The 14,448-nt window shown below is 38.4% G+C and overlaps 2 protein-coding genes across 5 annotated transcripts in view; both read right to left on the bottom strand.

Moving 5' to 3' along the window:
- igf2bp2a (insulin-like growth factor 2 mRNA binding protein 2a) overlaps positions 1-1,698 on the bottom strand; it is a 69,291-nt gene extending 67,593 nt beyond the window's left edge. Inside the window, exons 1-2 of one of the 2 annotated variants that reach the window (XM_082175673.1) lie at positions 1,268-1,698; positions 162-222 (exon numbers count right to left, since the gene is read on the bottom strand). In XM_082175673.1, coding sequence (XP_082031799.1) covers positions 162-222; positions 1,268-1,442 — 236 coding nt within the window. In that variant the 5' untranslated portion in view covers positions 1,443-1,698. Of the gene's footprint in view, positions 1-161; positions 223-830; positions 1,218-1,267 lie in introns of those variants that run through there. The other variant, XM_082175674.1, reaches the window with a different exon arrangement.
- Positions 1,699-3,234: 1,536 nt separating this feature from the next.
- Positions 3,235-13,246, bottom strand: tra2b (transformer 2 beta homolog). Of its 3 annotated transcripts, none has more exons than XM_082175691.1 (8): positions 13,059-13,246; positions 11,527-11,672; positions 9,253-9,433; positions 8,972-9,160; positions 4,401-4,516; positions 4,054-4,173; positions 3,741-3,817; positions 3,235-3,578 (listed from the first exon to the last, which is right to left on the bottom strand). In XM_082175691.1, exons 1-8 carry the CDS (start codon positions 13,089-13,091, stop codon positions 3,568-3,570), a joined length of 873 nt encoding a protein of 290 aa, XP_082031817.1. In that variant the 5' UTR covers positions 13,092-13,246; the 3' UTR covers positions 3,235-3,567. The 3 variants fall into 3 exon arrangements, with proteins under 3 accessions (XP_082031817.1, XP_082031818.1, XP_082031819.1); XM_082175692.1 differs by having other exon boundaries at positions 4,063-4,173; XM_082175693.1 differs by having other exon boundaries at positions 9,265-9,433; positions 13,059-13,245.
- Positions 13,247-14,448: the final 1,202 nt, after the last annotated feature.

Genomic DNA, 14,448 nt, shown 5'->3' with positions numbered 1-14,448 from the left:
GTAGTAAATAGGTTACTTGAGGAGAAAATATATCATACAAAAAGCATCTCAAATTAAATTTCAATTTCGCCATACACATCACAGCTTCACCACCAACTTCCAAATATAGCAGACTTCATGCTTTGCATTGCAAAAGAATATAAATAAAGTCAAATTATTACCTTAGTTTTTTAGGAACTGAGTAGTCGACCTCGATCACTTTCCCATGTAATTCAACTTTCCCTGCGAGCAAAAAAAAAAAAGAAAGAACAAATGATCACAATTACAATCCTCCAGTGCATTATCGACACAGCTGATATATTTCAGCTTTTTTATTATATTTGTAAAACAAACAACCGTGCGTGAAACGTAAAGACGTGAGATACAATCACACGTGCAAGTTTTTAAATGTACGTCGGCGACGTAAGTGAGTTTCATCATGTCCACATGTAAGGTGTAATGTCTTAACCACATTTCCTATTATGCCTGATGATATTAATGCGAAATGCTTGATGAGCCGATACGATATAAAGAAGGGGCAGCCATGCTTTCCACTCCCACTAACCACATACAAGCAAAGAGGAGAGTTTGAAGAATGGGAGGTTTAAGGATAAGACTTTTCTGCCTAAATTTGTCCTGTTTCTTCAAGTAGGCTTGGATGTGTACTTTTATGTTGCATTCACTAAGACTCGCGAGCGTGCAAAGAGAATATAGAGGTGTTGTGCATCTGTTAGTGGCCTGGCGCAGCACAAAAATTGGCATCTCACCTCCGTCCCCCCCAGCTACCTGTTTATTAGCACTTTCCTCCAGACCCCCATCACCCACCTTCAAGACACCTCGTAAAAACATACCTGGACACCATAGGAACATGCATGTGACGCCTTCTCCTCGCTCAGTTCGCTCGCTTCTTTTCAATAAAATCAAGATAAAAAATAACTGAAAAATAATATGTGCCTACCACCCGAGCATCAGACCCATCCGATACATTCCTATGGGCCGATGGCTGAGAAATAGCCCGCGTTTAGTACCCCGGCTTGTCGAAACGAGCGTGCATTTGGAAGAATTATATCATAAATCCAACTTGTATCGCGTATTGGAAGCGCGCGCGAGTGTGATTGAGCTCGCGGGCGTTCATTCGCGCACTGGTCCGCTCGCGTGAAGAACTGGGAGCAGCGCGCGGCTGATGCGCGAGCGATACTTTTTCTTTTCTCTTCCAAGAAAGTATTTTACGGTGTCAGTCCCAGATATATATAACCGTGACTTTCCGCGATGTGAAAAACGCACTTACCGGACAGAGTCTCGATGGCTTTAATCGCCCAGTTCTGGTCGGGGAAATCCACGAAGGCATAGCCGGATTTGAGCAGGACCTGGTCGGTCACGGGAAGCTTCCTCTCGCCGAAGAGCTGCTTCAGGTCCTCCACGGTCACCGAAGGACTCAGATTCCCCACATAGAGTTTGTTCATGGTCTATCTATACGAAAATATTAACGTCCAAATATATCGGCGTGTGCGGGCGTGCAATGGATTGCTCGAAGTAAGGAAAACAAGGATTAAATAAAATAGAAAAAAAATAAAATAAATGTGCTGAAAATCAGCAGTCACCCCCCAGATGCAGCCGGACCCCCCTGCTACATATACACAACTATGTTCCTGCTCAAACTCTTTTACAGGGATTGAAAAAAAAAGTGTCGTTGCGACGTTACTCTGTTGGCAACAAGCGCCGCCTCTAAATAAAACCGCTCTTAAATATCACAAAATTACTTTTGAGGTGTTTATTGACTTTCTAGTGTTCAATTTGCCAGCATAAATCATTGGATAAGGCATAAAGATGAGACTCAATGAGCAACACAGGATGGTTTGGTCAATTTACATCCACTTACAGGAAGAGAATGTCTGTTCAAGTCAGTAAGTATATTGTAGTGACAAGTAATATACAGCCCTTAAGCTTGTGTTAATAATAAATGTATGCAGCCTGTGTGTATTATTCTCAGAGGCTGCTTTCATTTACAGTCGTGATTGACAGCTTGATTGACATCTTTAGGGTGTTGTGGATTGGTGGGCGTTTTCCTGGGTCCCTTGAGAGAATAACTCGTTTGTTTTATATTTCTTTACACTTTTCGAGTTTGATTCTAAATTTCATCTACGATTAATAATTAGGGCTGTAAAACCGTAAGCACAGACTCCAAAGAGAATAGCAGCTGGAAAATGGGAACGCCCACGTCAATGGAAAAGAAACAGGAATGTGAAGAAACCTTATGGAATTATGTTTTAGGAGGAGCATGCTCGTTATATATGAAAGCAATGCATTGATTCCACTTATGTAGATTTTGGTAAACGCCTATCAGAAATGATTCTAATATTTGAGGAAAATCTTTTCATCATGCCGTACCCGTGTGTGTGTATGTATGTATGTGTGTGTATATACATACACCCAAAGATAACCATTTAATATGCAATATCTAGATTTCATTCATTAAAAGTGTTTAAAGTCAATCTGGCAATGTTGAATTGAATTGTTGTTAGCCCTGTATATTTTTGCTTTTTTCTGTATGTCTACACATCAGCGATCAGTGTTTCATACAACACTTATCAGATCTCCAAATCAGACCCTGCAACAATATGATTGTGTCCAAATGCAGCAGTGCCATATAGCAAGTGTCTTAGAGCAGCTTTATCTTTACTAATACTGTAGCATAATCTATAACCAAATTGACAACAGTTACTGAGTTTGTTGTGCTTAAAACACAATATGTTAGTGACACTGATTCCAGATCTTCAGAAAGACGATTCAAATCCCTCCAATAGCCAGGTACGGTACAGGAAGGGAATCCCAGATTGGTCAGATAATGCAGACACCCACACCGTGTCCAAATGAATGCTAAATCCATAAGTACTCCAAACTAATTTTTTTACACATGCTGGAGAAGAATTTCAGTTGATACTATTATTAACAATATATTCTCTGAGGTAACTAGACTTAAATTGGAACAGTGCTCTTTCAGGCACTGCTGTTCTAGCATTCCTATTCATAAACCTATTAATTTCTCAACAGTTTAAGGCAAACGCCTCAAGAGAATATTTGTATGCATTACATAAATATGCTGTCCATAACTCCGCAATGAAATCACCTCCCTTTTCTGATTCTGAACGCCAAGACAATGGCTTGTAGCTTTTCTCAAATTTAAATCCAATCCTTTAGGTATAAAATCATACATATTTGATGTTTTGAGTGATTCAAGCATAAACTCACACCAGGTGGGAGGTATAAAGCATTTTATTGCAAGACCACCGCTAATCTTAAAATGCATAAAAACAAGGAGGTGTGAGCCGGACACTATCATATTATAAAATAAACATAAATTCTGCATCAGATCAGAAATGAAAGAAAAAAACAACACTGCAAAAATATTCATCCAACTATTGAAACGTCCAGACCGGTCAAAGACACATGAAACCTTTAGGCAAGAAATCGAAGGGATTGAGTTTAAAGTACATCCAAACTCATGCCACCAGAAATAAACATCTACGTCATCAACAATGTCATTGTCATCATAGTCTTCAGGGATGGTGAAAAGAGTTGAACTTCACTTCAGTAATGACCTGTAAAAACAAATATAAAGGATTTGTTTGCCTTCACATGCGTCACAAATCACTAGAACACTTACACTGCTTTGAGATTAAACACTCAAAACATAAAGCCAGGTAGACAATACAAAGGACTTTCATTCAGGTTTATTGTGGTTGTCATTGTGCAGTACTTACGAGGAGAGTAGGAACGAGAGCGTGATCGTGACCTGTATGGTCCTCCTCGGCTGTAGTACGGAGAAGGGGATCTTCTCCTGTGAACAGAAAGCTGGGATTTAATGAAAACACCAGCATTTACAGCTCATAACAAAGAGGTGACATTCAAACTGTAGCATACTGAACCATTTATAGTAGTAGAACAAATGACAATATCAGCCGGGTAAGCACAAATCTGAGCTACTGGGCCAGCAGAGAGGAAATCTCAGTGTTGTACCATGAAGAATGGTCATTACAAACACATCACACAGATAGCTGAAATGTAGGGGATCACCTGTATGACCTGTTGTTGTTGTTGTTGTTGTAGTAGTCACGGTCATCGTAACGATCATATCCACGCTCGTAGCCTCGATCATAGGAATCACGGCGACGACTTACACTCGGGCCTCCGCCACTGCACATGAGGAAAAAAGTTATTTGGGCTCAACATTGATTAACTCTTCATGAGAGAGAGATCAATTGATATTCACAATGATCAGTGTTTATCATCTAGAACAGTAGTGCAAAACTCAGTTCCCAGAGGGCCACAGTCCTGCGGAGTTTTGCACCCCTGATCTACAACATTCAGATGAATCATTTGACAAGAGTGAGATTAAACAGACAGTAAGGAATCAGACTCACTATGTTGGTCTGCCCATATATATTCCAGGAGTAGGTGTGTGAGGCCTCTTTGTAATAGAGTAGTCCACTCGAATTCTGCGGCCGTCTAGTTCCATACCATTTGCACGCTCTTTAGCCTAGAACCAAAACAGACCAGACTAACCCATACTGAGCATTCAATATTCCTTCTGCTTAAGGCCATTAATCGCAGGTGTCTGTATTGCTGGCCATAAAATAGCTGGAGAAAACAATACATTCTGTACTAGTGTTGTCACGATACCAAAATTATTGTTTCGATACCGATACCAAGTCAAGTATTGCGATTTCGATACTTTTTCGATACTTTTCCTGAAAAGGGAGAAACACTCTCAAATATCACTGCTGTGCTTTATTTTAAAACCGGGACAACATTCTAATCATATAACACACTAATAAATGAACATATGAACAGCAGATATATTAAACATTTGAACAAAATATGAAATATGAAATAAAAAAAATAAATTAGAGCAATGACATTCAAGAAAAAAAAAAAAAGATACATTTAGCAGCATTATCTCATTTATCATAAGAAACATAAGAGCTTTATCTTGATTATGAACTTTGAATAAAAATATGAACAGCGATTATATTAAACAATGTTTAATATTGGTAACATATGATAAGCCTCATTGGTGATATATTTGACATGTGGGGAGAGAGTTGTGGAAGGCCTATACTTCATGTTAAACAAATATATAGCAGCAAAGACAACAATAGGCTACAGAATAATTCGTTCTGTATTGAGAGGTGCAATATTTGAAAATCGATAATATTTTTTTAAATTACATTTATATTGTATTTATGTCAAAACTTTCAAACATCAAAATGTCATTTATTAATATGTATTCGTGTCAAAATGACATAGAAACATCTTTTCCTATTCTATTTTGCCTGGAAACGCTTCCAACAGGCTTGCGTGTCGCGTGAAAAATAGGCGTCGGTTCTATTTATAGCATACACGCGTTTTCCGCGCGTCTCGAGCTGCGCCCAGACGCGTGTGTCACGCAGGCAGTTAACATGGGAGCCGAAATAAAAACGGACACGACACGCAGCCAGTGTGTCGACTCGCCGGCCTTACAAATCTGGAACGTGGTCATTCTTAGAAGTATGATACTAATAAATTAAGGAATCGTGACGTTTTTCATTTCCTATTTACTTTTGAAGTATCGGTGCACCGTGCAACAGAGCAAGGCAGGCAACGTACTTCCATATGTCACTCCTCGCGTCATCTTTTTCTACGAGTCGTGGACCACTTGTGCTCGCACATGCAGCCATCTCACTGTAGTGTTTTGTCACATGACACTGACAGCGGAAGGTTCTTTGCTGCGTGCGTCAGGAAAAAAACACAGACGTCCATAGGGAGGCGTTTTTTCAAAAAAAAAATTTAAGTATCGATACTGATAAATTTAGGTATCGTGACTAGGGATGCACCGATCCACATTTTTCCACTTCCGATCCGATCCCGATACCTGAATTTGGATATCGGCTGATACCGATACTATTCCGATACCAGAGCTGTGTTTACTTTAATATTATTATTATTATTATTATCATTATTGTTTATTTTATATGATGCTGAAATTAATCAACTAGAAAAACAGGAAATATTGTTAACAGGAAAAATCCCATTCTGAAAACAAATATGCAACTATAAGGGTTTCAAATTAATTGTCATGTCAATATTTATTACATTCCCAAAATGTAAAATACTTGAGTGTTGAAATATAAGAAAAGTGCAAGTGTAAACATCTTTACACACAGGAAGGGTGATCCTCGCTCCGATGAATGCTCGATCAAAATCAGCCATCTTGCAAACAGACAAGCGGATTTTGCCTCAGACCCATCAATTTCGCTTCAAACTTTTGCTTTTTATGCGCGTCAATTTCACTCTGGACGCGCAAATGGATTCAAAATATTCAAGCGTCCAACTAGACGCGCAGACGCAAATTTGACGCGCTATTCGCGTTTGGTGTGAACGCACAGTAACGTGGTGCTTTTTTAAATGTTTGATTGCGTTCGTTGTGTTGTACGACACGAGGGAGCTTCAAAGAGCTCTGACTGAATTACTGTTTTGCAAACATTGCATTTTGCTGTCTTGCTCTGCGGTGTTTCCAGTGTGAAGTATTTCCACACAGCAGACGTTGTTGGCTAGCCACAATCTGCGGAATGGATTTCCTGAGCGGGGGTGTGTCTCATAACTCTGTGTCTCATTGAGCCGCGCCTCCGTTCAGGAAATCCATTCCGCAGTTTGCAGCCAGCTAGCAGACTCGCCGGCGGGAATCACTTTTGGAGTCATTTCAGCAGACAAAGTTAAAGCGCAGACATGACTCATGGATATCGGATATCTCCGCAGGTTGGATCGGGAAAATCCGATACGTGAATTACGCTGGTATCGGTCCCGATACCGATACTGGATCGGATCGGCCCCATCCCTAATCGTGACGTTTTTAATTTCCGAGTATCGCGATACTTTTGAAGTATCGGTACACCGTGCAACACTATTCTGTAGGGGTGTTCGGTTCCGGTTTTTTTGGAGTCGACTCCGACTCCCGACTCCTAATTTTGGAGTCGGTGGAATCGACTCCTCGACTCCATTTACTTTGAATTAAAATAGGGTCAGGATTCAGAAGGTGCGTCTCAATATGCTTCCTCGTTTCTCGCTCGTATGTCCTACGACCCTGAAACCGATCGAGCTCCGCTCTCATGTAGGACATCTAAATTCTTTAATTCCACCGGGAGGGGGGCGAGGAACGAGGAGGCTTCCTGAGGAGTCAAGAGCGAGGATACAAATGTTTCCTATACTAAAATGTTTAATCAACTAAACCTTATAAATCCCCCTCCTTTTCACATCGCAGCTTCTTCAAATCATATTTAAGTGTGCAATATGTTAGTATTAATCATTAAACTTGTAAAAGCAGACTTGTTTTAGACAGTGTATTTATCTATTTATTTTGTATATTATTTTATATAATTTTAATGTAGTGAAGCTATGAACTTTAACTTAAGCATGTTTAACTTTATTTTTTAACTTTTTTTGTTTAACATTGAAAAATATTAGTTATATTATTACCAGTGGTGGAGGAAGTACTGAATCTCAGTACTTAAGTAAAAGTACAAATAACCAGAGACATATTTACTTTAGTAAAAGTAGAAGTACCACAATGAAAACCCTACTTAAGTAAAAAGTAGCCTACCTGATTTTAAATGTACTTTAAGTATTAAAAGTAAAAGTACTTGCATAACAATTTATTCTCTTAATGTCTATATTCTAATAATTAGGGCTGTAACAATATGCAATATGAATCCGAAATCGCTACACTCAGATCTACGAACCTGTGTCGCGGTGAGAAGGCAGAATCGCGACACACACCTTTTTTGAAGTTAACATTATAGCCTACAATACGTAGACCTACACCACAAAACTAGTTGAGGGTAAATTATTTAATATTGGGCAATTCCATCGTTGTAAACGGGACATTTGCAGTAAAAACTTGAAATATAAATTCTCAGAAAATGCATTTAATACATATTGAAAAATATCAGTATGCGTTTTATATTTAATGGGAAATAGCCTAGGCTACACATGCGTTACGGGACACAAAAAATCTTTCACTTTTAGGTAGCAAAATATTTTTTTGTACCTAATTCTGTGAATTACACTGCGCAAACCAAAAGTAATACCCACCGGATGAAGAAGGGTTGGCTCTCCACAGAACATAAAATATTGATTTTATTTTATTTTTCGTGTTCCCATTTATGAGGAAAAAACAAAAGACGTGACAGTTCTCTGTTACGGACATGACCGCTCTGAAAGCGACTTTAAAACTTTCACTGAGACCTCAAACAGAAAGCACAAAGCCTTTTTTTTAAAGTGAATTTCGTTTTGTATTAATTGTATCTTAATTTTAATCAATGTTTCATCCAGGATTTAATAAATAAGTAAATATAGTAGAAAATAGATAATCACGACACGTAGGCGCCGGCGAGTGAACTGAAGCGCGTCTCATAAATGAACCAAAACTCAGCGTATAAGGTAGCCTATCTATCTATACATTATTGTTCTTTGTTTTCCTGGCATTACTTTTTTTTCCCTCTCATTTCTTTATCTTTTTATTTTAATTTCCGTATCTTTACATTCATTATAATCTTTTCGTTATAATGAACTGTTGCTGTGTTGAACTTGAAAAAAACACTCGACACTGGGAGTCGATTCCTGACCTGGAGTCGATTCCGACACTAGGGCTAGTGAGAGTCGAGGAATCGACTCTTTTGGAGTCGACTCCCCATCTCTACTATTCTGTACAGTACTTCAATAAAAACTGCATAATGCAACTTCACTACTGACAAACCACAGTATTGTCAATTATGCAGCATACTAGAATCAATACACAGGAAAATATAAATAACTTAACCTTCGGAATCAAACAATTTGGAAAAACCTGCATAAAATTGTCAATTTGCAATTTCGGTAAATGTGGTATTTCTTGTATAAACAAAACAGCCTTTCACTTTAAGTAAATCCATACAATCCATTCAAGTGGAGAATTCACCTCTTTTGAATCTTCTCTGTTCTCAAAGTAGACGAAAGCAAACCCCCTGGAGCGCCGAGACTGCTGGTCATACACGATGGAGACATCACTCAGAGGGCCATACTTGGAGAAGACCTCCCTCAGGTCTCTCTCTGTGGTGTACAGGCTCAGCCCAAACACTCCCAGGCAGCAGTTTGGGTCTGGGTTAGCCTAAAGGGAAATATAACAATACAGATTAGAAGACAGCAGTACAAAAAACCTCATGCAAAAAATGTAAAGAAATTGGCACATATGGAACTGACTCTTTGTCTCACCCGGTCACCAACATGTCGCCTACGGTTGGACATGGGAGAGTGACTGTGACTACTGCGGCGGCGTTGGTATTCGCTGCTGTATGACCGGCTGCGTGAACGTCTACGGCGAGAATGGGAGCGTGAACGGGAACGACTGTAATGTCTGCGAGAGCTCCGATGGGAACGAGACCTGTGTAAGGATGGAGTTGAGTGAAAAAGAGCAACAGACATGCAATCTATCAAGTTACCAACTGATAAGTCCTGTCTCAAACTCCTTAGACAGACCAGAACCTCCAGCTTCAATTTCATTATATATCAAGTTGCTACCAACACGTCAAATGATCAACTGCAGAGTGCATAAAATCAGTCCAAGGTGAGAGAATTATTATTTTTTTAATCTGGCCCAAATATCATTTCAACTTGTAACTGGAAAGCAGCAGGTGTGACAGTGTGAATTCCAGTTGTAGAGTCACACGGCCATTTCAACAGTTTTAAATGACATGCAATTTTGGAACAAAATCAAAAGCAACAATACTGCACCCTCATCACAAAAAACTTTGGCAAACAAATCCATTAACATTAATGTAAAATAAATAGCTTTTGTGAATTATTTTTAACCCTCTGGTGCTCCTCATTTACGAGTCACACTCGTAATCCTTCCAGTCAAAAGTGGCAATTTTTCAGTAAAATCAATGTAATATATTTTTGTTCAATAGTGTTTTTTTATTTAATATTTTGATGGAATTGCATGGTATCAAGCATGGATGGGCATTTTGTCAATTTTTCATTTGCGAGCACTGGTTGGTCTCAAAAAATGAGTACTCGCGATTTGTGGGCGGGGTATAATATTTTAATTAAACCACTGTTATGAAAATTTATGTTGACAAATAAGAATATGACATTATGTCTATCAAAATATGAAAATAAAATATGATTAGAAAAATAACACTGCTACATTATCAATAATGCATCAGTTTTCGAAAAAGAAACATCTAAAAGAAATAGCTGCATGCAGTGAAGCTGAAGAGTGAATGAACACCCATTCTATGACATATCCTATGAGATTAATCCGATATCCTTACATACACAAAGAGCGCAACATTACAACTAGCATCAGCAAAAAAGGACAAAATGCAAGTGAACTTAAATTAAGTTACATGCTACTAGCCAGAATCTGTTACTCCTGTTGTGGATGTGCTCTTCCAGTGAAACGCGCTGAAACATGGGCATCTAAAGCCAGCAGCCATGTCACCCTGTAGCCCAAGACTGGTTGCCCACTGAAGCTAAGCAGGGCTGAGCCTGGTTAGTATCTGGATGGGAGACCTCCTGGGAAAACCAGGTTTCTGCTGGAAGAGGTGTTAGAGAGGGGGGTGCTCACCCTGTGGTCTGTGTGGGTCCTAACGCCCCAGTATAGTGACGGGGACACTATACTGTCAAAGAGCACCGTCCTTTGGATGAGACGTTAAACCGAGGTCCTGACTCTCTGTGGCCACAAAAAAAAAAAAACCAAATTTGCCCAGTGGCCTCTGTCCATCATGGCCTCCTAATCATCCCTATATACTCATTGGCTTCATCACTCTGTCTCCTCTCCACCAGTAAGCTGGTGTGTGGTGGGCGTTCTGGCGCAATATGGCTACCGTCGCATCATCCAGGTGGATGCTGCACATTGGTGGTGGTTGAGGTATATATATAAAATATATATTTTCACAGTGATCATCCTTTTCATTACTGATATTCGCTGTCATATCCAAGTTCTCGTGCACATCCCTAATACCAAGTAATGTTTATAAAATTGTGGAAACAAATGGATCATAATTATTGTAACATTTATTGTTAATTTTTTTAGCTAATTTATAGATTGTACCCACAAAAAAAAAATCTGCATTTTAGTTTTTTTACACATTAATTTCTATGTTAGCCAATTTTGACTGCGAGGAGTAAAAGTGACTTTAAAGGGGGGGGGAATTCACAAAAAAAAAAATTCATTCTGAAGTAAAAAATTAAATAATCTAATGTAAGTAAAAAAAAAAAAAGATTGTCAAAAAGCACAGCAGAGGGCTAATAATTAATTCCACAATTTGAATATACAGTACTAACCCTTTTTTATGTTATTATGATTATGGCATTTTTCCTTTTCATTCATGTGAATTACTTGTTACTTATGTTAATGATTTTTTTTATTGTAAAACACTGCTTTCCTTGTATGATAGATTCAAATAAAGTTTGCTCTCTCTTGACCTACCAATAGAAAACAGAATACCTCAAAAGACAAGAAATACTCACCGAGTCTTGGACCTGGAGCGAGAACGAGACTTGGAGCGAGTGTGGTGGGACCCCTCTTTTGACTGAGCAGGTGAGCGATCCGGTGAGTGACTGGCCGACTTAGCAGATCCTCTAGGACTTGCGCTCCTAGAGGCCGAACGGGACTCCTAAACCAACCACATCCAAATCACGTTAAGAGCCAGAGAACATGGTCATACTAAGAATGTTAAACTAATAATTGTGTGTATGTGTATATATATATATATAAATTAGTTTGAGACCAATCTAGACTAGGATAATATGCAGCGATGATGGCCTTTTCACCGCAGGCATATGAACTAGTGTAAAAGCAATTTACTTTAATACACTTACAATATAAGAATTTGTAGTTTGACATGTAATGCATCAAATTATGTATGAAAATAACTAGTTGTAAATCTCTCATGCTACAGGACAATAGTTATTACTGCAATACAAAATGAACAGAATATTTATGCATGCACGCATGGGACAAACATACTAAGAGTTACTTAGCGCTGCGATCTTATCCCAGATAACTTCTGATCTTAACTTCATTACACATCTCTTCTTCTTTCTTCAGTTTCAATTTCATTTCTGACTTCATTCCTCTTCCCCCATTTCTCTCACTGCCCATAAATGCTATATGGGAACTTCTTTTGCTCCGCAATATTAGCATGCACTGAAAATTCAGCTTCAAATTATTCGCATTAACAACTTGACATTTGACTTCGTCCAGATTTCTCTTCTTCCAACCTTAACCTTAACAAAAAAGAAAAGGATGAAGAATGTGTAAACACTGGACATTACAACCAAGAATCCTATTGATATATTAGTGTGGGAAAAACATTATAGATGAACCAACAGAAATGTAAAGTGAGCTTTAATTTCCATTATGACACAAACAATTAGATTATTTCAGATGCATCCTGAGCCTTATTCATGCAAAAACAAATGTACATAATTTTGCATTTCTTGTAATATTACAAGAACATTTACAATATACATTTCAAGCCTACTGTTAAATAAAAATGCACGTGATTTTGAATCTAACTTGCATTTTTTTTGCTTTAAGGCTCAGGATGACCTTCTATCATGTATTATTAGCATAAAAATATTACTCATACAAGTTATATCTGTTTAATTAAACATGCAATGAGAAAACACTTAGTAAGGACTGTAAAACATTTGGCTTACTAGAGAAAAGCAAACACTGAAAAGCAGATAAATGCATTTTCTAGTATGAAAGCACGCTGTCTGTCTGCTAGCACTGAAGGTGGCTAACGTAACGTTAACTGGATACTTGGATTTCGGTACAAATCCATTTTACGTGTAGCCACGTCATTTTACAAAGTTATTTTAAGAAATGTTAAGGAGTAAATGCGATCGAGTCATTGCATTTGTACATAATCGGCTTAAAAAATAAATAAAAAAATGAATGAAGCCTGTCTGGCTGGCTAACATACAATATGGAGGCCATTTCTAGAAGAAACATGGCGCGTGCAAAAAGAGAAAATGGTAAAAACACTACATACCCGCTTCACGAATTCCTTCTCGGCGTCACTCATTGTTGTTTAATATACGCTGCAATTGTAACACTATGTGAGAAATTGCAGATAACACAATACAAATTGAGCGCCCAAACACACACAAAAATCGGACCTCTGTTAATGAACGCCTGTCTCGGTCGTAGAGGCTTTATTTAGAAACTAGCCTTTCCATTCCCAACCAACATCCGCAAGAGGGCGTCAAAAATACTACTCACAGATAAATGCTTTTTAGCAAAGCATGTACACTATTTATACGTTTATAGTAGACGTACACAAACATACTTTTATAAAATAAATTTTGATTACATAGCAATTTAATGCAAAGGTTAACCAAAACACGGAGTGGATGTTTTTCTTATAGAAAGATTCTTTACTACTCAGTAAGCAAAGAGCTGATTGGTCGATAAATAATGTCTGTTATCTTGTGCTAGACCGCAATTGGACGGCGCTGGTAGTGATTCTTCCCAAGTTCACTACACTCGAATATATGAATGGGAGATACTGCCGCACAGCAGAGTTTAAATTGTATTTCCGCGATTTTCTTCACTTGACTTTTGAGATGAGATACCCTGAACAATTAAACACTTACTTTTTTTCTCGTATGTATACTCCAGTTTTGTTGCCTTTGTATTGTTTTGTTTGAAGCCAACACAGCACAGTAGCTACATTTGAAAAGGAGAAGTGCGCGTATAGATAATACAAATAATGCCTTGTAAAATGATTTCCACCGGATAATAGGGATGATGAGAATAATGTATAATTTCTTCTCTGCAACCCTAACCTTCTAACCCTGCCTGAAGAACGCAATACACAAAATGTATTTAGCACACACAGATTATGAAAACTGTACTGATTATGAAACCACACATTAAGAAACCCCTACTGAGAGAAAAAAAAAAGAAAGAAAAAAAAACTATATGGCAAATTCAGGTAAACTGGCCAACTTTTTGCAGTTAATCTCAAAACGTCAAAAGTGCCCCAATTTACCTGAATTCACTGTTTTTCACCCAAGTCCAGTTTTTTTCATGCCACAGAAGTTCCAGTAGATGGCGCCTATACGATACAAAACTGCATTTTTCAACGTGGTGCTCACTGCAGAGCCAAATGACGTCCAGCTCCCTTCTCTGGACGTCATGGGTGGAGCTTTACATTGTCCAGCAGGGTAAGGTTAGGGTTAGCTCCACCCATTACGCCCAGATTACATTCAGAGAGGGGGAGCTGCATGTCATGCTCCACCCATTACCTCTGCAGTGAGAAGCCTCTCCATTTTTGTGTAATTCATTGTAATGAGTGACATGGGTCATTTATGTCATCCCCTTAACATTATTGTAGATTTAAACATCTTCTAAAGACTTTCCACTCAGAAATATCCAAT

This window comes from Leuciscus leuciscus (genome assembly GCF_965113295.1).
Source record: "Leuciscus leuciscus genome assembly, chromosome: 7".
Classification (NCBI taxonomy): Eukaryota; Metazoa; Chordata; class Actinopteri; order Cypriniformes; family Leuciscidae; genus Leuciscus; species Leuciscus leuciscus.
The sequence above is the reverse complement of the archived record's forward strand: the minus strand, read 5'-3'. Positions and strand labels throughout refer to the sequence as shown.

Bases quoted from the DNA above. Each gene is read 5' to 3' on its own strand.
- tra2b (XM_082175691.1), bottom strand. From the start codon at position 13,091: ATGAGTGACGCCGAGAAGGAATTCGTGAAGCGG. The intron at 9,434-11,526 runs GTGAGTATTTCT...ATCCTTACACAG, and splicing joins CGCTCCAGGTCCAAGACTCG to GTCTCGTTCCCATCGGAGCT. The intron at 9,161-9,252 runs GTCAGTTCCATA...ATTTCCCTTTAG, and splicing joins GTGACCGGGTGAGACAAAGA to GCTAACCCAGACCCAAACTG.